Below are 27506 nucleotides of genomic sequence, written 5' to 3' on the forward strand. Positions count from 1 at the left end.
ATGGGATTTCTGTACTCCTTTCCACCCCACCATCCAGTTTACAGTCTAAACCACATAGAGTACAGGAGGTCAGTTCAAAGGGGAAATACTGAATAATATTAATACTGTACCATCTTTTGAAGACTCTGCAGATTTTGCAACAGCAATCATCTTTGTAGATGGAGTTTGGTCATGACAAACTTGATGCAAGAAGTTTATGGATTTTCCTATTAAAAGGACCTGAACAAAACAGGATTTTTTTTAAAAATTATTTGCATGTAAGGAAAAAAAAAAAACACCAAACAAAGAAGCCATCCACAACTACCAGGACAACAAGATATTTGTTATCTTTCTGCGCTCTTAGTTGCACAATCTCAACCACAGCAATCCAGAATAGCAATGCTAATATAAAAAGGTTTTAAACACATTTTAAAACTTCTTTTCCCCGTACTTGAGATCTCCTCCAAGTTTAACAGTTAGAGAATGGAAAGGAGAAACAGTCCTATAGCCTTCCTCAGCAAATAATTCTAAAATTCTTGAGAAGATTATTTTTTTCTCAAATTTGGCCCCTATTTTCTCAACAGAAATCTAAGCAGCAACACAGGGCAAACAAATCACCAGAAGATGGAATTTTAGATTCATACCTTTTTTGACTGCTCCATTGTAATAAAAGATGGGATCATTGATTTCCTCAAAGTGTATTTGTCATGCCACAACCGATCAGTTTTAACTGTAGGATCTGAAGCTACAAAAAACTGGAGATTGAAATAAATATTTAAAGCAAAATATTAATGTAAATTGTAACCTATAGTTTCAACTATTATTTCTGCTATTTTAACAGATGCAGAGGGGAAAAAGGAAAATACAAGAAAAGCAAAAACCCAAAAAAATTTTGTCAAATTTGATCACCGTATCAATTGCAGTCTCTCAACTCCATAAAAGAAAATCCCCTCATTTGTAAAAGACTAAAACTACTTTATTATTTTTATTGAAGTGAAGTTTGGATGGATTATGTCCTCATCTTGTTAAACAATATATCTATTTTCTGGACACAAACTTTTTTCACTGTCTCCAAATACCATTTTCCCCAAGAATGGCCAATTGTCTTAGTTCAAAACTGTCTATCATATGAAATTTATAGCTTTCAGTACAACACATCCAACAATAATTTTCACTTAAGAACTCTCTTAATTTTCAACTAAGAACACTCTTTCAGTGCACATGCAGAGGTTAGAGCTAACAAACTCCCTAAAATACTAAAAAGACAGAACCTCAAATCAGGGGAGTAGCTGGGAAAAAAATAAGTGTTTTACACTTCTAAAAAAAGATTCATATACATTTTACACAATTTTACAGCTTAAAGATCAGCTGTCACTGTCACTCAAATTTTGACCAAAATAAGGACATTCCAAGACAACAGACAGTATATTTGACTCTCAAATAAAATTATCCAGATTTGTCTCCGAAGTGCTTAATCAATTTTAAAAATGATTCTTTGGCTTCTTGTAAAAAAAAATTAAGAAAAAAACATAATCACTTTAAACAGACTGCACTGATTGGGGATAGAAAAGTGCTGAGCGAATTTAGAAAAGCGTACAAAATATTTCCAAGAAGAAAAAGGACAATTCCTGGAACTTGATGTTACAGAAGTCACAACAAATAACTTTGCAGAGTTTCAATTCTGGAACTATAAACCTCTTCTACCCAGTCTGACAGACTGAGCTTATTTATCGAAGACAATAGTATGCAGTCAGAGAAAAATATTGTGAGCTTCATTCCAAATACAAGGCTTGCATTCTGAACAGTTACAAAGAACTCAGTTACAAAGAACTGTTGTTACAGTAAGCAAGAAAAGATAGAGGAATTATTTTGTCTTCAGAAACAAGGACCTACTGTCAGTACACCATTCTGACTCTACTAACCAGACCCAGCATATGATTAGTTGAAGACAACATATTGCAACCTGCAGATATCAAATTCATGAAGCATTCATGAAAAGAGTGGTATTTCAGGTTATTGTGTGTATTGCTTACTCATATTATACATTTTCATCACACTCTACTTCTCAAATTCTCCTCTAAGCTTCCCACAGATTACCACACCACAATGCAAAGAGATGAAGCATTTACTGTAGCATATACATTACCTCATGGTATGTATCCTCCAGCTCTCCATCATAAATCCAGCGATACAGGAAGTTCAGGACAGGATGGGATACCAGGCCAAGAATGTGCTGAACCAGAGATCTCATGTAGGGATCTCCTGTTTTAGTATAGGCATGAACTGCTGAGGCTAGTTCACCACCTTTTCTCCCTGGAAGAAGAAAGGAACAGAAACATTTGAAGGAAAACCACATGCACCCCATTTAAATTTAGCAGCCACTGATTTTAGCTACCCCTGTGTCACACTGAGCTTGCTAAACAGCAACTAAAAGGCAGCAAAAGTAGATTTTTTTTTTTTTTTATTGCTAACAGGGAATTCCTAGGTTTTAGGGCATGAATTATTAATCTCACTAAAGCATTAAGCAGAGTTATCTGTCTACTTTATGGCAGCTTAGAGGAAAATTCAAGGCATCAGATCACACACAGAAGTTGATGCTATGCTTCCAGAGAAGCATTAAAGGAGCCTTAGAATGTTTTCCTTCTCTCCTGTACTTGACTCTCTCAGATATTCTATGTGCATGCATGCACACAAACAGGGTTTTCATGTTTCTTGGTTATAGCTGCCCTCATTGTTCCATTAGGGAATATCTCCTGTTGTCTTGCAATTGTAAAGTAAGAGGCTGTCAAAAAAAAAAGTAAAAAAATTGACTGAATATTTGATTTTGCTGCTATGCTCCACAGTTTACCACTTCCTTGCAGCAGAGGCCATGCAGCTCAAGATTTTCATGAATGTCTTAAAAAAAACAAGCCCATTAAAAAAAAAATTGTTAATAACTCCAATAATTAAGGTAAAGCAAGTGTGGTAGGCTTTTCTTTTGGCTAAGATGCTCTTTCTGAAGGGCTACAATCTCAAATCTAAGGTACAATCAGGGAGAAGCATCAAGTACTGGTCAGCTTAGTCACCTACTGGTCAAAGTTCTGGGAAACTCCAACATGACTTTCCCCAGCATTCTCTTATGGATTGCCAACAAAATCATAATATTTGCAGATTTGCAAAGTTTTGTTCTTTCATATGAGTCTGAAGACAAGGTACTAATGACTCCTCTATGCCATCATACATAGAGAAATTGCATAATACTCAAAAATAGTGAAGAAACAAAGTCAACCATTTCATAACATATTAGTAGGGCTTTTTCATTTTACCATTCTCTGAAAAATGATTAAGTAACTGAAAATAGCATAAAAAGTGCATGCTTAAAATTGAATTTTTTGAGCACATTCTAGTCTAAAAAAAGTAAGAAGTCTGAATGTATCAACACAACACTATAATTTGTCATCATTTGTTTAAACTAAAAGAGGGAGAATCTGAACTACCTATTTGAAATTTTCTAAAAAAAAAAAAAAGTCCAAACAAGCACTAATATTACTGATACCCACCTCTAGCATGCACAACTACTCAGTTATATAAAATCCCCAGAAATATTAAATTAATGTTAAACAGACCTTGACAGTGATCAACAAGTGCTGCAAGGGTCTTTAACCTTATTTTGGGGTCGTATGTCCAGACTAGAAGACGGCGAAGTGTTAAACTGCTCTCAAGTCCCAAATTCACGCCCTGATCATCTTCCAGTTGTAACTGATCAAGTCAGAAACAGAAAGACATGTCAAAGAACAAAACTGAGGAAGAACTCGGGTTTCATAGTTTGCTCTGAAGTCAGATTTTTACTAATACACTTGAAATACCCAGTGTTATGTATTCTCTCATGAAGTCACTGAGCCAAAACCTGAGAGCCAATTTTTAGTGGAATTAGACTTGAGCACAGGTGAAAGAACAGGGACAAGCATAAGCACAATGAGGCAGACAAAGCACAAAGACCAAGAAAGTTGAAGACAGCAAGGTAATAGTCATGAAGAAAGAAGAGCAAAGGAAGAGAAAAGAAATCCTGAAAGACAGCCTCAACAAAGAGTAAAGAAAAACATCTAAAGGACAGGCAGGCTGTGAGAAGTAAATTTTTCATTACTGCACAGGCAGCTTATTTTAGTTCAATATGTGACAAATCCCCTTCAATGCCTTCCTCCAGAAGCCATGAGAACTTGAATTGGCCTTAAAGTGAGATTAAGGAATTGCTACGTTGAAAGAAAAACATCAAACTTTAAAAGCTACAATAAGAAAACTATCATAATGTGACTACCATGAATCTTCCAACACCATGGAAAATAAAAGCCAAGTATTTGCATCCAAGGTGCAAATGCACATCTTATACACGAACAGATGGAATAATCAGGACAAGAACACAATTAAAGATTACAGAAGCAAGTTCCTGGAGCAGTACAAGGAGACAAACTCTTAGAAAAGATGCTGCTTCTGATATATGACAACCAACCCACTCTGTGCTTTCCCATCTAGCACCTTTTTTTAGTCAAATGCAACATACTAGTTAAATTTAAGGCTAGTGTCATCCACATTAAGCTCAGCCTTAGAGCCAGTTAAATTCATTTGTTTCCGAATTCTCCTGGGTCCATGCCTGGGATTTTTCTTTGGTGTTTTTGGAAATCAGCAATGACAAGAGAGATACATGAGCCACCCTTTGACTTTAGGGAAGACATGGTACATCTTCATCATGGAACTGCATTTTTAAATTGGCTGACAATGTGAAAACAACCTGCAAGAAAAAGACCAGAAACTCTTATGGAATAGCAGACAGTATGCTCAGGATTAGTCATTCAAGGGCAGAAACATGCTCAGGAGAAGCTCTGAAGACATAATAAAATGTTATAAAGAGAGTATAGAACCCTTTGACAATATTCTTGTTTTTCTATGACCATACTGCTCTCTAGAACTGCAGTTAACAACTCCTAATCTGGCAGCCTGTATGAACTCCTGAATCAAAAAACGTTACATACACTCAATTTCGTATGAACTCCTGAATCAAAAAACGTTACATACACTCAATTTCAAGTCAATTTTCTACATGCTTTCAAGAAGCTAAAAGGTACAGGTTTTTTGTCCATTCTGCAGTGTGGCCTTCAAGCCCTTCCAGCTTTCAAGTCACAAAAGAATCTCTCCTCCACTCCTGGATCTCCTTCCTTTCATGTCTTTGGGAAGGAAGAAATGTTGCCAGAAGCTTCTGAAAATCTGAACATAACGTGACTCTGGGAACCCTTTCAGTTAGGTGCTGAGGGACCTGGATTCCCCAGAAACTCCAGTCTGCTGCTGCAGCAAAGCATTGCTGACATTGTACTGACTGTTCCCTATGAAAAGGCATTTAATCAACATTCTCAATGCACTCATGAACTCTAATACTGAAGATCAGTCTGGCAAGGAGCATGAAGAGTAACAATATGACCAGTAGTAAAAGTAAGACTGGGAAAATGTGTCTGAATGATGCTACATGAGGGGTGACACAAAAAAAATGGAAAATGCTGAGGTACTTAATGCCTTTTTTGCCTTGGTATTTCAGTAAGATTTGCTGCTGGGGATACCAGATGTCAAGATAACAAAAGAGATAAGTCTGGAACAAGGAAGACTGAGGTCAGAAGGATCAGGCTAGGGTACACCAAACAGATGAGACATGCCTAAATCTGTGAGTCCTGATGGGATGCACTGAGTGTTGAGGGAAGGAGTTGCCCAGTGTCACTGCAAGGCCACTCTCCATTATTTTTGCAACACAGCAATTAGAGGCAGTATCTGACAACCCTGAGAAAGCAAATGTCATGCCTCTCCTCAAGAAGGAGAAGCCATAAAACTACACACCAGTGAGACTCACTTCATTCCTTGGAATAGCAACTAATCCTGGAAAACCATTTCTAAGCTTATGGAGGACAAAAAGCTTTCTCAGGAAAAACAGCTCAGGAAAAGGAGAAGGAAATAGGAACATTTGTGGTGATGGAGTCTGTCTTCCCAAGCAAGTGTTAAGTGCCCTGAGGCCCTGCTTGCAGGAGCAGCTGGACATCTGCCTGCTGAAGGAAAGGAGTGAATGAATTCCCTGCTTTGCTTCGCTTGCACGCACAGCTTTTGCTTCCCCTTCTACACTCACTAACTTGATTAACTTGTCTTTTTGTCCTCCTTCTATTTTCTCCCCGTTCTCAAGAGACAGGGGTGAGCAAGAGACTGGGTGGGTGCCTGGCTGCTGCCCAGGGTCAACCCTCCACAAAGGCAAATGCAGTTTGAAAAAAAGCAACCCCAGAACTTTTGTCTTTTTCTTACAGGCTTTCCCTCCCACCCTACTCATCTCTTCTGTTGCAAGGTTTGGTGGGGCAGGAAAGGTAGTCAAACTGCATCTCAAGTACTTGAATATTTTAATGGTCAAGAAGTTTTAGAAATGAGAAAAAAAAAGTAAAAATCAAAGCACCAGCAAACCAAGAGAGAAAACACATTTTGGACAGAGCAAGAGGTAATTACAAAAGAATAACTGGATAATAGCCAGGAAAATCAAGCAAACAGTATATATAACAAGCGTTCCAAAAGTCAAGAAAGTTCAGGAACTGCAAGTTAAAAGAACAGATGCTTTGAAAACATTAACAAAAGCCTACGACAAACAATAAAGATTTTATTGAAGTTAGAGTTTTAAAAGGCAGTATAATTTAGCTTTAAGTCAATTCTGAGAATAAATTTTTCATCATTACAAGTAATGAACCTCTTGAAAACCCCTTTCAAAAAAAGGCAAGCAGAAGAATGTTTATTTTATTTTAGAGACAGCATCTAGATGCACATACCTACAAACATTTGTTGAAAACCTGCAAGATTATCAGCACTGAGTTGGTCTGTATGTTACAGGAAAATAGTAAAACATCGAAATACCTGCAGAACAGATGTCTTTACTCTCAGAAAACAAAGGGACAAGAAAAATGTACAAACTGCCCCACACAGGAAAGAAGCTGGAACTGTTATCTGTTATTACTAGCTGCTAAATTGTGCACTGCTGGAAATATGGACTGGCTTTTTCTCCACTCAAGAATGTGTGACATTGTTCAGGATTTGAATGATAAAGATATTATGCAAGGTGACACTGACAAAAAGGATGCAAAACAGGGACAGAGACTTAGAAATACACATTGTATTCTTTGCTTATGTAACACATCAAATACTAGTGAATTCTTAAGAGAAGAACATTCAAGGGCACATACACTTAAAGAGCAAGAAATGTACAGAGAATTGTGTTCACTGTCAACAAAAACTGCTGTACATCTTTTACATTCTAACAGAATAAGTATTACCTTTTTAGGAGATATTAGATAACAGAACAAAACAGTGAAGTTGAATATGTACCACCTAACTTACCTGAGAATGTAAAACAGACAGAAGTCGGTAGTATTCTTTAAGTTCCTGATGTAAGGCTGCACAAAAACTCTGTAAGAGAAAGAGAAGGGAAAAAAGGGGGAAAAAATAAAAGGAAAAGTCATCAGGAGAAAGCGTTCTGATTTAATTCTATCACCACACTTCCAATATAGTCAGAAATTTCTTGAAGGGATCTTTCTAGAAGTTTCAGCATAAAAGCCAATTCTTAGAGTAATGGCCAAAGTATAAGTGCTTCCCTAAAAGCTGCCTATACCTTTTCCAGGAATTTATACACATTATCAAGTGACCTTGTTTCTTGCTACCTTAACTCTATCACCATAATAAACTATGAAAAGTGTAACTCTTCAAGTAGACAAATCATTTCAGTAATGGCAACAATAATTAGCACAAGGATGTACAAATTATAACATGACCCAGTTGAAGATTTTTTTTTTTTTAAATAATCATGTAAGATACAGTATGCAGTGAAGCAACAGAGTTTAAATTTCAGGAGGGCCTCTAACAACAGAACACAAAAGTTAGGCAATTATCATTATATTTACAGTATAGACTATATTACATGAAAAAGAAAACACAATGCTCAAAAAATGCTCCGAATAAGTGCTGCTAGATCAAGAACTATAAAATTTTGACCTTTCATCAATTCACAGTTATATATGATTGTTCCCTTGACATGGAAGAAATGAATAACACAAAGTATATCTTCAGAAATCTGTAAAATGTTAAGAAGTTAATTTAGAAGTTAATTTAGGCTGGAACTAAAGCAAAAACTCTTCTTTGTAAAACAATTCTAAGCACAGCTACTTTAGGTTGTTTAAAAACCAAGATAAATTTTAAAAACAATTCCTGAAATAATACTTGTTTAGTGATAAATATTTTCCATAGTTTAGGGTTTGGGGGAGGTCTTGTTTTACTTTTGTAATGGTCTTAACCTAACATACAAACTAAAAAAATGCCTGCAACACATTTTTCAAAACAGAACTAAAAATATGACTCATTAATTTGGGAACAACTGATAAAGACCTTAAAACCCCCCAAGAAATGCCCCGAGTTTTTTATTTGTTTGGTTTCTTGGAAGAATATGCTCATGCACACACACAAATTCTTCAGAACTTTCAACCAATTCTCAGCTAATGAATTCGATATCTATTTTGATGGATTTTTTTAATGGGAAATTTCCCAGCATTTTCCGTCAAGACCTTTAAAAATTGCAGTCAAAAGAATTTGGAAAAAGAAAAACTCATAGAAAGAACCCAAGAACTTAAAGTACTTATTCACTAGAGTATGTAAAAGGCAGAAATAATTTCTAGAAGCACAAAGAGAAAATAAATCTTCTTTCCTCCTAAGCAGCTAAGAAGTCTAGGAAAAAAAAGTCATTAATCTTGCCATTGTATCTTTTTTAAGGAAAGGAGGTTCCTGTCTTCAACTCCACATTGTAAAATGCAAAGAAATTTGACATTCTTTTTATTCCAGAGGATACTGAAGGGCAAAAAGAAATCCCCTTATGTGTAACTCCACTTTTCATTTCTTCTCACTTGCTTCTCCAGGAAATTTTTGAACCTATTAAAGTGGCACTTGCCAAGACAAAGGGCAGAGCAGAGCCTCTAAGAAAACAATCAAAGACACTGTTCTGGTCAAAAAGGAGAACAGTAATCACTGACTTTAATGATTTGGTAGTCAAAAGGATTTAGACTCTTAACTGGTCACCAATTTTTCAGAGAAGCTTTACAAATTAAAATTTACACCCAGTACCAATTCCTGCATCACAAACCACAGACTTTTGCTTCCCAAACTGTTACAGAAAAACTGGACATTACCCTAGAATTCTGATTTGGACTTCTGCAAAAGAGAACTGAGGAAGGAAACAGAATGCTTGTTCAAGAGAAAAAAATTAAAATGCCCATTAACTCAAATGGATCTAAATGGGCTAAATGCCAAGAAGCTATATTATCATTAACTGCCAATTATTCTTTTTATTTTCTGAGGACAAAGTAAAATCCAGATATTAATCAGCAACGGTAGGAAAATATTAAGTGTAATATATTGTTATATCTCTACTTCTAATGTCAATGCCTGACATTTTGTGTGGTAAAATCAGTCACCAGAATCATACTAGAAGAGGTGACCGACATTTTACTGTATATCTGGTTTAAACAGGGGTTTACACAATCATCCTTTGAGAACATCAAGTGAAAGATGTTTTACATCAATACACACTGTTGTGCTAAATTCCTTAATGCACAGTGCACAGCACCTGAAATTCTCAGCTATGAAAGCTGTGACGAGCATGAAGGCATACTCTCTGTGCCCAGATACTGACAGCAAGAGCAGAATATAAGTTTTTGTTTGTACACTTATGTCCTAGAAATATACACAAGTGCTTGCCTCAAGCAAAATTCGCAGCATTAGAGCTATGCAGATTCAGGTAACTTAACTGCACAGCCGTCTGCACAGGATCTGAAACCTGCATACAGAAGCCAAGATACCACACATTTAAATTCACTCAAGAATTAAAGTTCTCCCCTTTCTGTAAACTTGAAGATTAAAGCTAGAGACAGTAAAAATAATCACAAGCAGGAAGCTGCTAGATAAAGAATAAAACTTCACCCAGATATAAGGGGGAGAGCCTAAAGAAAATGCATACACAGTAGCACTGCCACATAAAACATGGAAATTAGCATTGGATCAGTAGAAAAATTATTATTTATATGTAACTAGAAGGGTTACTTAGAATAAGAGACAGAATGGAACAGAATAAAACATTAGAAAAGTAGGAAGCACTACAGTGTCTCTACTGACCTCTTAAGAAAAATTAGATTGAAGGGAGAAGCACTTCAATTTCTTGGCAGATTAGGTAGGATGTTATGGCTAGAGGCAAGGATAACATTTCTGTCGACTCAGAAGGGATAATATCCAGTTTTACAGAGGGAGCAAGTGAGAGGAAACGGGAATGTCTTAGCAGTAAATGTGGTTTTGGGTATTACAGCAGCAGTGAAGTTACTGTAGACTATAAATCATGATGATGAAACCTATGAAAACAAAAATTAATATTCTTTTGATGTTGTATTCAAAAGAAAGGGCAGAAGATAATGCACTACTTGCATTTTATGTAAGCTAGTGCAGTACTAACACATGAACATCAACAATAGCTGACAAGAATGTCTCCTGCACAGGTCACTAACAACTGAATTAGTGATTAATTACTTCAGGGATAACATCATCCCATTTAAGAAATGTTTTTGTTTATGAACATGCATGAATAATTTTAAAATACTGGGGTTTTTAAAATAATGGAGATTAAGAAAAGGAATTTATGAATGTTTCCAGCTACAAATTACAGGGGCAAATCCTTAAGACCAGAAAGGGGAAATGCCTTTTCCTTGCCTTCTGACTATGAGCCATATCAAATGCAGCATCCACAAAAGGAGTAAATCAAACAATAAATTATTCAACCTCCACAGGTTATGTATCATTCTAGCACTGCATTTACTCAGTAGTTTCTTAGCCAAACAAGAACAAACACTTAAGTTAGACTGTTTTATCTAGCTGACCCACCTGTCCCACCAGTCCAAATGCACGATCCAAACTCCTCTGGTCTGTGTATTTCCTTATCTTATTATGGAGCCACCCCAGCTCTGCAAGTCTGCTTGTAGTATCTCGGAGAGATTTCGACAAGCTCACCTATAAAGTTAACAGAAACAAGTTTGCAATTAAGTCAAATCTGCCACACCAATACTGGTTTCTTCACAAAGGTCCCTCTTTCTCATAAAAAAGCCAGTTTCAGAAACAATTCATTTTACATTCTACAGTACAGATACTGCAGAAAAGCAAACAACCATGTAATTAGCATTATATTTATACACATGTGCATTGAAAAGGCAGCAGCAAAAAACTACTGGCAACTCTAAGACCTCTTTTGGAAATCTTAATGTAATAGTATTCATACATTCTTTTCACATTAGGCAATCATGGCAATAACAAAATGGTCTTCAGAAAAAAGGAAGAAATCTGCATTTTCATGTTGCAATACCAGACTATCTTATCCTGATAAGACTGAAAATACGAGTGTTGTAACAGAGGTGTTAATGACTGAAACTAATGAAAAAGCTTTGACAAAATAATTAGTAATTGCTACATGTGAAAGAGACCTTCAATAGAAAATAAATGATCCAATGCCTGACTAGGCATCAGGAACACAAACTTGTAGAATCCAACTTCTAAGATTAAGTCCAGATTTTATAAGTTATTTAATCATATGTCCTTCTGAACTCTTCTAGTCTGTTTCTGGTTTTCTTCCAGTATCTCACTCACCTTGCAAGCCTGCCTTAGTCCCAACACCTTATTTAGCTACCACTACTATTTTCATCTGAATTAGCACATTTCTTCCTCTAATTTACCAACAGATAAGACACTTCCCACTTGAGATTTTCTTCTTCCACGTTTCACCATATTACTCAAGAACACTACTATCAAACATTCAAAATTTCACTGAATAAAAATCCCCAAACAATCTGACTGATAATACAAACCACAGGACAGAGACTGACTTCTACCCACAGCAACTGGGCCTATCCCACCTCTACAGATAATTTTAACAGCCAGCTGGAACAGTCAAAACCAAAGCAAGGAATTGTTCCAAGAAGTTAAACTGCCAAAGAACTAGAAATCAATCCCCTTCATTAAACCTTTTAGTTAACAGTACAGGCATTCTCCAACATAACAATTAGTGTCAGAGTGTGTTATCCACACCAATGTGGGCTTGAAACAGGCTGCAAGATTTGGTTGTAAGACCACAGTTCAGCCCCTAGCCCTCTTGTTTACCCACAGAGGTACAGCTTTAACTTCTTGAACAACTTCTGTAAGGTAAATTCCAGCCCAAACAAGCATAATTGGACACAGAAACCCTGCCCACAGCTAAAATCAAAGAGAGGACATAAGAACTATTTAAAATTCTGCAAGTACAGAGTGCTTGGCAAACACTGAGCACAACACACATCCACTGGAATTAAATGAGGAACAAGCAAAATTGGCTTGGTGTTATTAGATTTGTATGCCTTAGATCAAATCAGAAGCTGCTAGCTTAAACAGTGCTGAATGTCACCACCAGACCTAATATTAACACTAAGATTAGGAAACATTTCAGCAAGAATAGCACCTTAGAAAGTGTGCTTCTTTCTGGAAAAAAAAAAAAACAACAATCCAGACTGTGTACAATGAGATTGCCATCTGAGGGAGAGCTACATGCTCTGACTACTATTTTGCCTAATGTGCAGTAACACAGCTAGAGGAGGTATGATCTTGGTCCTCCTTGCTTGTCAGAAGTTCCAGCTGCAGCCCTGGTGGCTCAGATAATCTCACCTCCACTGGGTCCAGTAGCTCAGACCAAGTACAAGTACGGAAGAATGGAAGACGACTGATTTCACAAAAATAACTGAAGACAGGGCTCTCAGGCAAAGATTATTCAGCTGGCTTGTGGTCAGTAATTAAATTCCTTCAATTACAAGTTCCAAGTAAAACAGCTTCTGACCTCAAACCAGCCTATTGGATATGAAAGCTACACAGAAAACCAATGAAACTATAGTTTCATTATAGTCAGTGATTACAAAATTGGCAAAGTTTTCTTCACATTCCTCTAGAAAAATATATTATGCTACCCTTCTTTTGCCATATATAATCTCATATATTGAATATAATTTGCTCAGTGAAGGTGCTGAGGAATTAGAAACTTTGCATCATCTACAGGTGGATGTTTATTAAGAATCTGTTAATTAATAAGATGCAACAGGATTTAAGTTTTTCCATTTATCCCTCCATTAAGCAGCTGTAAATGTCATTGTAAAGTAATGGTGAACAACTACAACATTTTACTACTATCATGAAGGAAAAAAGGAAATTAGCTCAGGTATCAACATTAAGACCTGTCTACCATGCTCTTGGCACATGAAATGGCCCAGAAGTAATTTCCCCACCATTTAAGGACTATGTAATATTGTCATAGTAGAAAGTTCTTAATATAAGTAAAAATTGAAAGTGTTGTCTTTCCATTTGAATATAAAAACCAACTAGCAGAAACTGAGCTCTGAAGCTGTACTGTCTAAATACTGAATGTGAAGATACTAAAGCAACTAGCACCATTCTTTGTTCTTTTGGGTCAGCTGCCCCAATCACACTCTTGGGGTTTTTGTGAATTGCAGACAGGAGTAAGATATCACCACCTTAAAGCAAAGTCTCTCAGGCATCTCTCCTATTCTTTTGTCCCTTATTCAATGTCTTCATTCAAATTCACATCAGACCTTTCTTCAGCTCTACCACCAGTCCTTTCTTTTCTGGGTCACCTGCATCTGATCACTTATAACTGTAACCAGGCCCATAACAACAAGTGGCTAGCATCTATTCCACATCTCAGGATGTTAAACTTAATCTAATAAGAATGCAGTAGAATGCCTGCATCTGCTTTATGTTAATTCTTATACACTGGGGAGGAAAAATGTTGACAGAAGTCCTCAAAGCCGTAATTTATGAGTCCTTCTATTGGATTAAGAGTTGGGAGACTATTCACATCTTGTGAAATGCTACATTTTCTGCCTGGCACCTGATCTACCCAACCAATTTTCAACTACTAATGTTGAAACTACTCTGTTGTATTAACAAAAGAACCCCCAAAACCAAAACAAACAAAATCAGCAAAAAACAAAACAAAACAGCTGGTAGAGGGAATATAGACTTGTAATAATATTTCAACTTTTTTACATGTTTCTTGCAGCTATTTTTCCCCTATATGCTTTTCTGTTCACATATGAAATACAAGTCATCATACAGTACCTTTCCCTCCACTTTATAGCAATTTTCAGAATTGCACATTTTGATGTTTTTGCCATCTATTCCCTGGAAGACATATAAAACATCTCTTACAAGATTTGCTTCCGTTATTTCAACAGAACCTAGAAAAGAAAAAAAAAAACAAAAATAAAACAAGTATTTAGATTTGTTGAGACAATAAGTTTTGATTATAACTTTGAAGAACTATTTAGATGCACAGCCAAAAAAACCCCAAACTCTAAAAAATATGCTGGACTTGTAACTGGTAAAGAAACATTTCAGGTCCTCTCAGTCTGACAGGAAAGCCCAAGATTGGCTTTACCTGCCTCTAATGCCACCTGTGGTTCTCCCAGAGCAGTCAGTCTGGGTGGCACAGGGCATGTCCTATTTTAACTGACGCATTGGCCAGTTTTTAAACTTGGTTATCTCTTGATACAACACCAGTGCAAGCTCTGAGGCAAGCACCACAGTAACTTTATCTTTCTTTGAATAAACAGTTCAAGTTGGAATAGACTTCTAGAATAATCTCTTCTACATTCACCTAGAAAAAGAACAGCTAATCCAGAAGGAAGAACGGCTTGTTTCATAATGGCTTTCAATTACATATGCCACTGAAGAGTGAGAAAAGACTGATCAAATCAGACTGCATAACAGCCATGGAGCTAGAAAATATTTAAGTGTGAAGTTTGCTTCTGGTTCTTATCTCTAGTCAGAGGGTAGATTGTGTTAGAGATGCAAGATATCTATGAATTTAAAGGCAACATAAAATCAAAAAAGGCATTGTGTAGGCCATTGAAGCTACCCCCACCTTTTCTGGGCAAACTGTCACCACTTGCTTTAGTAAATTTTTTTAGGACTTCAAGAACTAAACAATTTTAACAACAACTATCCAGAAACTGAGATGCTACAACATGCTTCTCCCAATTTAGATAGTACTCTTACTCTTGTCAGTTTGACTCCCCAGCAAACCACTTTCCCAGAAAAAAACTAAGAAAAATTAAATTCTACTCTTATTTCAGTATAAGTAGTCTTCAATTTAAGATACCATTTAAAATTCAGTCTCCCCACATAACAATAAGATGTGCATGACTGTAGGTTGTCCTTCTTAGGAACTTGTAGTGAAATGGTGAAAGATTCAAGTGCACATTTCTTTCATTGATAAATAATACGACAAGTATTAACATCAGCCATACAATGTGCCTTTTTATAGCCTGTGTGTGGATGTAAGAGCAGGAAAACTTCAAAATAAAAAAAACAAGCAACTTCAGTAGAAAAAAATTAATTACAGGAATTTAATATTCATAGAAATGTATAATCTTGAAAACAGACTTTATATTCTAAATGCAGTCCTACTTCCATTTCTGCACCAGCAAGTGAATACATTTAAGACAACTGTCAGTCCTTATACCCATCCCACACAGGAACCAAAGTCACAGCTGCTGGCTGACTCAACAGAAGAAGTATTGCTTTTTATAGCAATCAGTATAATATATTAAGAGGCAGTGCTAGATTTTATGTTTTTCTGTTTCTCTTTCCTATGCTTTTTCCTACTCCTTTTTCTACTTTTTCTTTTTTCTATTTTTGTATATATTAAATCTACTACATATATAAAACACATATTTACATTATACAGACGTATACACACACACATCTTCTTGCATACAACAGTCTTGTTAATTAGGTTATAAATGTCAAATATTGCCCTCAGATACACCAGTACAACTCTGATCTATAAGCCACTGCTTTGTACACTGCTACTCAAAGATGCAGATGCTGGCAGACAGGCTATATTATAGTTCCTTAATATCCACACTTACTTGTAGAGAAGTTAAAAACAACCAAAAACAAAACACCACAAACAAAAGCCTGCATCTCTTATCTTCCTTTGTCAGAGAATAACGGTGCTATGGGATGACAACTCAGCCATCAGCTCACTTATTCAGAACTTACTTTTACAGCAAGATTTGCCACAGAGATCACCTGTTAAACAATTCCTCCTCAGCTGCACTTGTGTAAATTCAGAATAGATCCTCTAGACATCAGCTTCAGGTTTACATACACTTAATTGTGGATGTAAATTAGCAATATTAGGAATTTAGGAAGAAATTCTTTACTGTGAGGGCTGATAGGGCACTGGAACAGGTTGCCCAGAGAAGGTGTGGACACCCCATCCCTGAAAGTGTTCAAGGATACTCTGGAAGGCTCTTGAGCAACCTGGTCTAGTAGAAGATGCCCCTGTCCACAGCAGAAGAGTTGGAACAAGATCATCTTTAAGGTACCTTCCAACTCAAACCATTCTGTGATTGCATGAGTCTATATTCATACTTTTTTATTTTATTGACAATATTTTATGTCACTTGCTCTAAATACAACCACTGTAAAGAGTATGCTAATCTAAAGAAGAAAGTATATTCCAGTTCACATTTCCAAGTTCTGAAAGACACAGAACAACAAATGGATGAGAATTTCAACAAGTTCTGTTTACTGAGCTCTCTTTCTGACTCTAAAAACAATAGCATCTTCTGATCATCAAAAGAATGATCATTGCTCACATATCACTTAACGATGACAAACACTGGAATGAACTCAGTATTTTAAGAGGACCAGAACACAACCCAACTAACCAGTGCAAAAAGAAATTAACAACCAGCCAAAGACTGTGGTCAAATACACTAGTCTTGCATATTTGCTTCTATCCTTCTATTAAGCACATTCTAGAAAAACACCCTTCAAAAAATCAACATGCTATGATCCCAAAATAATTTAAAAGATAATGGAAGATATAGATAATAACTGTAAAAAACCTTCTCTTTAACAAATACATCTTTGCTCACCACTTGTGTCCCCTTCTCGCCTGGACCTCGGCACAGCACGAGAGACAGCATTTGGGAAGCCTTTTGAGGTAGTGCTTTGTAAGGAAGGCTGGCTTGCAGTCAAAGTCCATGCAAGACGTGAACCCAGCTGCTGACGGAGGCAATCTCCAACACCCGCAGCTTGATAGGATTGTCTACAAGGATAAAAGGGAAAAACCTTTAAAAACTTTCATTCCATACCCATTACATACAGTGGAGTGACGTAAATTTTGAAAGATGCCCCAAGTTTTTTGCAGATGTTTTGTTGGGGAGGGGTAGTGGTGATTTAATAACAGAACCTTAAAAAAGGGTAGAGAACACAAATGCAATTTATTTTTTCCTGTAAGCCTACATTTTCAAAAAAGCCCTCAACTGTAGAAAAGGGAAGTGTAAGTTTGACATACATGATTTTATATCAAAGATTAACTGTGATGAAATGTGTAATTATACTGAAATAGGTTAAAAATGAAGGTACTATAAACATAATAAACATAGTCATAGTAGAGGAACCTAAATATTTAAGTTTTGTTATTAACTGAAGATGTAGTTACACGTCAAAGAACTAAAAGAAAATAGAGAAAGAGAAGAAAGCTCATTTTTCAGCTACTCTACTCTTTCAGATAGTTTGCATCAAGTGCCTGAAGATGTAATCAAGGAAAGACTATCCAGGCAAGTTCCAATTTCACCTCCTTTCAAACTTGTCAATTTTTTTCACAAAGCAAGTCTTAACCATGAAAAAACATCACAGCGGCCAAGCTCCAGCTGCCCAGGACCTCCCTGGTTAGCCAGGGCTGATTAAATGATGGCCAGGATCTTGGTGAGCCATCTAGTCCCACACACTTGTGAGCATCTAAGTGGGTCAACAGGTCAGTAACTCCTCCCTCCCAGATTACAGCAGATCCATCCTGCTCCCTGTCCACACCTGCCAGCCCAGGAGGCCACCTATCCTGAGAACAGCTGGCCTCAGTGCTGAAGGCTGAGCTCTGCTGTGTTTAGCATTAGTAAGGCCTCAGAGTACAGCACTGAATTTTGGCTGTTCAAAAGAATATAACTCTAGAAAAAAGAAAAATGGGTATAAAGAGAAGTTCAGGAGGAATGAAACTTATAGAAAGCTTTAATTGGGTTCTTCAGCTCACATACTACAGGACTAAAGAGCACAGTGAAATTGCAATAAAATGGAACAGTATGAGCAGGTCAGAACAAGAACATGCCAGAAAGAGGGTAGGTTCTGCTGATATTTTTAAGCAAGCAGATGTAAGAAATAACCTCACTGACATATCTTTCTACATTGTATCAGTATTATACAATGATTGAGGCTAGAAGTGACCTCTGGAGATCACCTCCTACAAGCCCTCTGATCAAAGAAGATCAACTACAGAAGACTAGCTGGTACCTTGCTCAAGTCATATTTTTAATATTTTCAAGCACAGAGACTACACAACCTCTCTGGGCAACCCATGTCAGTGTTTCACAATATGCCCCTACTCAGACATACATCCCCATCATAATGCAAAAATGTGGGTTTTTTTCCTTTTTGATTATCTGTGATTCACAACTCACATATTTTGCCAGTTACGACTTGTTCTTTCCCTGACCCAAAACAGTCTGGCTCAGTCTTCTTATACCCCTTGTAATACCATTACATAGGTAAGGTGTAATCAGGACTTTTCTTCTCCAGGCTGAACAACTCCAGGTCTGACTCAGCTTTCCCTCACATGACAGATGCCTCAACCCCTTAAATAGTTTTGGGTTTCTTTCCCCAGACTCCTTCTTCCAGCCTGTCTATATCTTTTCTTTGTACGATAACTGGACCCAGCATTTCAGATGTCCTCATCAGTAGTGAGCAGTGAGAAATTTTATTTCCCTCACCCTTCTGGTGATGTCCCTCACAACATAGCCAAGGAGGCTCTTAGCCTTCTTCACCACACACTGCACACTCATCTTCAACTTGGTGCCTACCAGGAATCCCAGGACATTTTCTGCAAAGCTGCTTTGCAATCAGTCAGCACACAGTATGCACTGATGCATGGAATTATTCCTTCCCAGGTACAGGACTCTGAACTTCAGCAGGTTCCTGTGAGCCTGTTTCTGGAGCCCACTGAATCCCTCTGAGAAGCAGGTTAACAACCTCCTTTAATAACCACTCCTCCTAGCTTTGTATCATCTGCAAAGATGCCAAAGACTCACTCTGTGCCATCAGGTGGGATGAAGGATGCAGCTTCTGGTTATACCATTAGGGACTGGGGTCCAACTGGACTTTGTGCCACTGATGATAATCCTTTTGAGTCTAGCAGGTTCAGTTCACCTCACTGTCACTTTACCTAGTCCATATTTTATTAAGTCTGTCAATAAGGCTGTCACAGGTAGACAGCATTAAAAGTCTTAGTAAGGTTGAAATAAGCAACTATGAGCAACCAAAGGCATGTTTTCCCCTTGTTCACCAAATCAGTCATCTCAAGGAAGGCTGTAAGATTGGTCAAGCATGCCTTTCTGAATTCTAAGCTGACTGTTCCTAGTCCCCCCCTTCTTGTCCATCACATGTCTGGACATGCTTTCAGAACAACAAGGACTTTCCCAAGGGTCTCAGCGTCCTGCACTGACTTGACCAGCACAAAGGCAAAGCAAGCACCAAGTACCTCCACTTTTTCCATATCTGCCACCTAAGTCCATGCCTCTTGAACAGGGGCCCGTGTTTTCTCTAGCCTTCCTTAACTGCTTATGTAGTTGCAGAAATAGCTGCTGTTCCCTTCATGCACCTTGACAGATGAACCTCTACGTCAGTTTAGGATTTCATTGCAGCCACTCTGCCCCTGGATGCTCCTTTGCACCTGGCCCTGCTTCCATCTTTTGTACACTTGTTTATATCTGAGTTTTGTCAGAAAGAACTTGTTTCTTCATGTAGGGCTCCTGCCACTTTTACTTCCTCCTTGCCCATTTCTTTCTTAAGCTTGCAGGATGTGATCCTTGAATACCACCCTTCATTCTAGTCCAGCATTGAGCCAGATGATCATTGTAGCTCCTTTCAAACAGAAATATCCTATTCTTTTCTCTCCTTAATCCCTCTTTCCTCCAGGGCAGCCTCCCAAGGAATCTTTCCAAGAAGATCCCACAAGAGCTCCAAGTCTCCTACCCTGAAGTCCAGGGATGAAATACTGCTTTTTACCATGCTTCCACTTCCAGAATGCTGAACTACATCATCTTATCACTCCTGCAGTACTTGTATTTGTAAAGCCTATTAATAACAATAAAATTCAGTTCTGTCAGCACTAATTCCATAATATGAATTTAATTCCTGTCAAACACACTCTACTAAAAAAATATGTCTTCAACTCAAAAAAAGCTTTGATCCTCTCTGAAAATTCATCTTGTGATTTCATGTTTGTTTCACAACTCTTGGGGGTGGGAAAGAAAATTAGGAGACAAGAAGATAGTGATTAAAAATGGACACATTTGGACAGCCATTTATGGCTTCATATGGTCATATGCCAGCACCTGATATTCTGAACTGTTCAGCTCAGAACTTAGTTTCTCTTCACCTAAAGTGGAATTTCCAATGGCATACAAAAACAGAGGATGAAGGAAAAAAAAAAATGCAAGTCTTCTCCAAACCTATCTGTAAGGTGAGATTTACCCTGGAATGAGTGACTGTGGAGTTGGAGTTGGCCCATTTAGGGCATAGAGGCTGATGCTGCTGATCCCACTGCTCCCCATGCTGCAGGAACTCTGGGCAGACTGAGCACTGCGGTCTTGGTAATTCAATGGAAGGGTCTGAGGCCTGGCATAGTAATAAGGGGTTGAGTGAGCATCCCGTGGCAATGCTTGAGCAAAAAGCGTGGGATAACTTGACACCTGAAAAGAAAAGGATTTGAAAAGGGAGGAATAATAAAAAAAAAAAGATGTGGGAATTGCTTTAAGTTACATCTTCAGTTAATAGAAGTGTAATATCAACAACACAAGAAATATTTGAAGACCGTGTTTGCACAAAGAAAAATTTGCTGATGCAATTATCATGACAAAAAAGTGCCTTACAGTGAGCAACAGTATTTTAGCAACACAACTTCTTTTTTCCTGCAAATCATCATTAGCAATAGCTGCAAAAAGCACTTTGGTGCCAGCAGCGCTGCAACTGCATTTTGCTTTCCCTACTCCATTTAAAATTCATTATCACATGAGCAGACATCACACCACCAAGCAGAAAGTAAACATAAAAACCACCCTTCTAATACACTCACAGCTTCAGTTGCACATGTTGGACAGCTCATACTTTTACATTTATGTAGTGTAAGAAAACTACGCCAAATATTACAGATACTTAACAAGTGTTTTCTCCCTTTCAGCCTCACATACAGATATCATGAAAACAACCTTGAGGTATTGCTCAAGTCTGGATAATGATTCTTGAAGACATCTAATATAAGTGACACACATTTCCTATTTCTCAGAAGCAACAAAAGTATCCTCACCTACCTTGTTAGACTGTTTACGTGGATCTTCACTAAGGCTAAGCAGGAGGTAGAGTATTGACCATTTGTTTTTCAAAATGCCCTTCAAAGAAAAATGAAAGCAAACATAAATAAGTTCAACTCTTGATAAGAACAAAATTCTTGTTAATTATCCAACCATGCATGTAAATAAACATTCCAGATAAATAAGACTAACTCAGAGCCACATTTTTTTAATAAATTGGGAATGTGCGGTACAGCCTCTGTATTGCTAATTTTATGAATTTTTCCACTGTGTTCAAATCATGAATTCTCACCTGCTCTGAGATCAGCAAGCAGGCTGAATTTAAAATTCATAGCTACTAAGAATGAGGTTTATACAGAGTTGAACTGTTACCAGCATTCCCACACACTCTCACCACTTAAAACATCTCAGATGCAGCCATTAATTTAACCTAAATGTGAAAAAGGAAAACTCTTAATGAAGTTCTAAGCAAGGAACTATCTTTTCTCCCTTCTCCCCTCCACTCTCCTTTACAGGGAGGCCTTGAAAGTGAGGGTTTTGATTTCTGTTACTTTAAATGCCATTTAAGAGAGCTACCAATTTTTTAATAACTTAAGACAGAGATATTAATATGAAACTTGAAGAATACACAATATAGTCTTTAGCAAACAGACACACACAGACTTTTAGAATAAGACTGTCTGCAGTTTTAGATCTCAGCAGAAAGCTGTCCAACTTCAGCTAAAGTCCAAGCTATAGAGTACTTTAAAATGAAAGCAAGCACTAAAACGATTTATTTTAAATATGCATGTTCCTACATATGCTACTCTACAATTCTATGACACTAACACTTGCACCTGAATTTACCAGGGACATAGAACCTTATGATGGACATTAGGCTGAGTCAAAGCAACTTATACAAATTCCCTCACAATATTGATCAGCCTAAGATCTGCAATATTGAGCAATGCTAAATATAAAGCAAACTTGAGTCATATCAAGATTCAACACAGACTCCATCTCTTATGAAGCAACATAATTTACTAAAGCTCTACATTTTTATATAAAAGGAGACATTCTATATTATTATGTAGAGCACGCTTCTATTATCTTCTGCTTTAATCTCAAGAACAAGCAACAAGTAGAGGTACTGCATCTGCAGCAGATAACTAACACAGCAACTGATAAACAAGTGGTGAAGAAGAAGCAGCAAGTGCTTCTTCTACTGGCCCCGACAGAATAAATCCAAGTGCTTCAAGAAAAGTGGTTTGCTCAACTGGCAGGCTGCCATAAAAATAAGCACTGACCTCCTTTCCTGTTTGGAGTAATAGATGAAGCAAAGTTAAAACAGATTCACCTGCACCTTTTTTCCCCCTCCCAGCTGCTTTCAAGAGAAATGTTGGAAGAAGAGCCTAATTGATTCAGAAAACATATATCCCTTTAAGCCCTTCCCTATGCTCATAGGAAAAGGAAATGATTGTACATCATTAGTAATAAACCTAACAGCAGATTGAATAATAATTGGTTGTGTGAATTTTAAAAAGCCATTATACTATTTCATATACACAAGATGCTAGCAGAGGAAAAAAAAAGGTTAGAAGAATATTAAATGTTTGAGGAGGCAGTAAAATACCAGGAGATAGCTTGCATTAGATTCAGAAGAATAAGCAAACATATAGCACAGGCAAGGCATTTTGTTCCAAAGATTAGTCATCATGCTTTGCATCACTTTGCTTGCCAAATGGCAATGCAGTACATGAGCTACAGACACGTTACACAAAGTGTGTATTAAGAGCTGTCTGCAAATCAGTGCTCTGCTGTACAAAGCAGTACAATTAATACACAAACCCACAGCATACTGAAACCAGGACAACTTACTCAGTAATGAGTCCAAACACTAACAAAGTAAAGGGTGAGTCAAGTATGGAAGAGGGGAGGAAGAGAACCAAGTTCTGTCTAGTCATACTCTCCACAGAATACCTTTCTTGTAATCTTAATCTTAGCATTATCATGTTAAAGGTTTTCCACACACTAACATCTTTAGTGAGAATATTGGCATGCAGTGTTCTTTGATTAACACTGGTGTTAGAGCCATCCAAGTCAGCAAGCACTTAACCTTCAACATTAAAAGACCTGGAGCACTTAAACATTCAAATGCATGAGAATATTACATTAGTAAAATCAATACGCTGCAAGGCATTTCTGTAAAACAAATTATGAGAAAATTCATCAGTTTTACATATAAAATGATCCCTTTATTTTTATAGAGTCCCTTTCTTCATATGAAGTACCTCTTCATATAACTTGAATCAAATACTAAAAAAACAGCTAGGATTGAGAGGCATCTCTAGAAGCTGTCTCATCCAAACCCCCAGTTCAAAGCTGGTTCATCTACAGCAGGTTGCCCATGACTGTGTCCAGTCAGGTTTTGATTTGTCTCTAAGGATGAAGACTCCACAACTTTCCAAGGCAAGCTGTTCAAATATTTAACCATCCTCCCAGAAAAAATACTGTTCATGACCTGAGAGTCTCCAAAACAACTCTAACATGAGAAAGATGCTTATGAGTGCTTTCAGTTTCTTTACTCTTTACACATTTATTAAACTACCTGTGAACCGAGCTTTCTGTAGAGTTCTGAAAACAAAGCAGCATCTGCTTCCCTTCTTTGTCGCACAACTATTAAAAAAGAAAAAGTAGATTAAAAATTTGAAAGAAGTGTAACAGTCATGTCTTAACATATACTTGAGGTAAATTATAAAATGCAACCAAGAAAGCTTCATGATGCTGGACTGTTTCATTGTATTTACTTAAACACTGTTTTCACCTTATCTGCATTTCAGCCCTAAGAATTCTTGCAATGCAAGTGATCAATACAAGTACCTGCTTTTCTTAACTCAATCAAAATATACATTTTCGTCCTGGTAAAGTCTAGTCTGCCATTCAGTAGATTTAGGGACCTAAGGGACTGAAGACACAATTGAAAGTAGATAATCATTAAAGAATGTTATAAAAACTACATGTAATTGCTCCAAAACTAGAGTGTAATTGTTTCTATTTTAGGCAATAAAATCAAGGATAAAAATAGTAATGCCATTTACAGCAAGTCAGGCAGAATTCCAGGGTCACACAACTCTCATGTATAACAAAAATAATAAATCAATGCCAGTTACAGAAGTACCTTCTCAGAGGAGACATCTTCCAACTAAGATTTCTTAAAAAGCTATGTTGCATCAGAAAGAGTCATGTTCAAAGAAAACCAGGACAAAGACATCTGAAGAAACTTAAGTGAAAGTTAAGCTATTTTTTCTTATCTGTGATAAGAAAAATAGCTATTAAGTGTTAGAAATGTTAATTAGCATCAAATGTCACTGGTAAGTACACTTTGCCAAGAAAGGCATTACTTGTATGGTATCTCCAAAATAAATGTAAAGTTGGAAGGACATATATCCAGCTGAAGTTGGGGAGGAGGATGAGGAAGAGAGTCCTCTTCAGAAAACTGGCAACTGGCCCAAGGAATACATGCTGTGCTGTCTACAAAGTAGCCAAAGTATGGCAGAAAGTATATATTGTAGATTTCAGTGTTTTGGAGTTGTAGCCAGAGGAATTCTAAAGGGCTTATTTGTCTGCCAGCAAGTCACGGAAGCTCTGCATTAGCAAACAATAAACGTGGACCTTAAACCAGTTATAACCACTGACGTCAGTTATCCTAATTCAATCTCTGAATATTCAAAGCTCAAATATCAAGTTTTAATTTCATTAGTACAATTCAAGTAATTGTTTCTGGACATGCTACTGCACAGCAGAATCTGCTGAAAGCAGTATTTGGCTTTTCAAGAAGAATTCATCACAACCCCTTTGGATACACACAGTGCAACACGTGACTCAGAGCAGCAGAGAGCACAATGGAATGGAAATGCAACATCCTTTCAAAGTCATGGTATGATTTTGTTTTTAAGAAGATGGTGGCAGAAAACTTGTAGAGAATCTGAAGGCAAGTCAGGTAAGTCACAAGCCATTCCATCCCAGGACGCTCATTCAGCAAGTTTCACACAGGTGCTCATGAAGTTAATTTTGCCAACATGCAATATTCCTGAAGTGCACATCTCAAAAATATCAGTCTTTTACTCTTCTAAGAAGAACTATGAATTCATAATTTCCAAGTACTATTAAGGTGAATGGAGTGCAGTATTAATTGCTCTTTGTCTTCACAGTGGCTAAGATACAAAGCAGCAAGGAAAGTTTAAGTTGAGTATTCAGAAAAATCTGAGCTGTGAATACAAACAGCCACTCAGGAATATTTACTAGGAAATTAATGGCATTTACATCATGAGATTTTCAGGAAGAAAGCATTAATAATAGAATAGATAACTATCTGTGAGGCAGAGCTGTCCCCTTTTCAGAGAAATAACCTGATTAACTTCAAAAAGAACTTTGTGTTTCTAAGAAAGGAACAAGATGCACTTACGTTCTTTCTTGATTTTCTCCGCTACAAGAAATTCATCACGCTCAACAGTGGGAGCAAAATTGCTTCCAATAACTCTCACGGCATACTGAAACTGTTGGGCTGCATCAGCTGAAAGAAAAAGAAAATTCTGTCAGTTATGTAGAATGCTACAGTTCCATTAAAACTAATCTTAAAAGAAGTGAGACATGAGATTACATTTGCTGTCTGAAAGCAGCAAAAACATACCCGGCTTAGATCTGATAACGCTGTGCTGCAGTTCTCAGGCCCACTTCTAACCAGAGGGCAGGAAAGCCCAGTTTATCACAGTATTAATGTGATATTTCAAACACACTCACCTGTACACACTCCACAAATAACTGCATCAAACTTTGTGAGTAAGCCCTTCCTATTCTGAGCTGCTCTCCAGTTACTCTAGAGCATGTGCACATTTAACTGGCCCTGCCCCTCCCATGGACAGAAATGCTGTGGGACCTGGCACAGAGACACACAGTTCAGCTCACACACCACAGCAATACACTCATGTTCATCCCCTACCCGTGGATCTTCACTCAGATATCCACAACAGTGCTTTTACCAGTTTGCATCTTGGTTTGGTTTTGTTTAAAACCGTTTGAATGGCTTCACCATTTGGTTCAAAGCCAGCTCAGATACATCAGCATCACATCCCCATGAATAATGTGTATACTAACACAGAGGTCACAAATCAGTGACCTCCTTCCACTGCTTCTTCCTAATGCAGTAATTCTGGTTTTAATCTTGTTGTTAAACAGCACTGTTTGAGTGCAACTATCTTGCTTTCTGGGAAACTAACAGTCTGCTAACACCAAGATAGGGCCAGGTCAGTGTTAATGCTTCTACAGCATAATCATATTCCCATTTATCAACCTGAAAATCAAACAATAAGCCTACAGACATGTCAAGTGCCCTCATAAAAGGTCAGACAGATTTTTAATCCTTATCTAGAAACAATAACACAATAATATCCAAGTAATAACACAAGAAAGTATCCAAGTGTGCTTGCCACACTTGAATCTTTTTACTTTGGGAAAGAAACCCATCTAAGCAATGCTGGATATTGTCTGTTCTGTACATAACTATCATGTGTGCAAATGCATCACAGCCTCTTGTGTTTTATATAGTCAGTTGAGCAATCAGCTCTCAGGGAAAACTGCCAAGTAATGCAGCAAAGGTTCAGCCAAGGATGCTGGTCAGGACAAATATGTACAAAAGGAACAGAAAAATGAAATAAGGTAAAGGACCACTAGAAGGTTAGAATATTTTAAGCATTTATCATCTCTTAACTAATAAACTAATATCTGCAATTAGAAAAAAAATTAGCCTTGGAGATACTAGGAGTCAAATATTGATTAAATGCGTTAAAATCTTCAAAAACGTATGGAAAGAGGTTTGAAACTTGAAAATCACAATGTGCTAGATTGTGTTTGAATGCTCCACATTCTCCCTGAATGTCCATTTTATACTGTTGTGTACTATAAATGTCATCCACTGGTCCAACTCCATCAGAATACAACTAGAACAGCAAG

The 27506-nt window shown here is 37.3% G+C and overlaps 1 protein-coding gene across 2 annotated transcripts in view; it reads right to left on the reverse strand.

Annotated features, from left to right (window-relative positions):
• Positions 1-27506, reverse strand: part of TUBGCP3 (tubulin gamma complex component 3) — a 48655-nt gene that overhangs the window by 12036 nt on the left and 9113 nt on the right. Inside the window, exons 2-13 of one of the 2 annotated variants that reach the window (XM_064709269.1) lie at positions 25963-26070; positions 24106-24173; positions 21519-21596; positions 20683-20900; positions 17034-17206; positions 14203-14321; positions 10936-11061; positions 7363-7431; positions 3585-3717; positions 2126-2292; positions 624-734; positions 111-219 (exon numbers count right to left, since the gene is read on the reverse strand). In XM_064709269.1, the coding sequence (XP_064565339.1) occupies positions 111-219; positions 624-734; positions 2126-2292; positions 3585-3717; positions 7363-7431; positions 10936-11061; positions 14203-14321; positions 17034-17206; positions 20683-20900; positions 21519-21596; positions 24106-24173; positions 25963-26070 (1479 nt within the window). The remainder of the gene's footprint in view (positions 1-110; positions 220-623; positions 735-2125; positions 2293-3584; positions 3718-7362; positions 7432-10935; positions 11062-14202; positions 14322-17033; positions 17207-20682; positions 20901-21518; positions 21597-24105; positions 24174-25962; positions 26071-27506) is intronic. The other variant, XM_064709278.1, reaches the window with a different exon arrangement.

This window comes from Zonotrichia leucophrys, chromosome 1 (assembly GCF_028769735.1).
Source record: "Zonotrichia leucophrys gambelii isolate GWCS_2022_RI chromosome 1, RI_Zleu_2.0, whole genome shotgun sequence".
NCBI classification, from domain to species: domain Eukaryota; kingdom Metazoa; phylum Chordata; class Aves; order Passeriformes; family Passerellidae; genus Zonotrichia; species Zonotrichia leucophrys.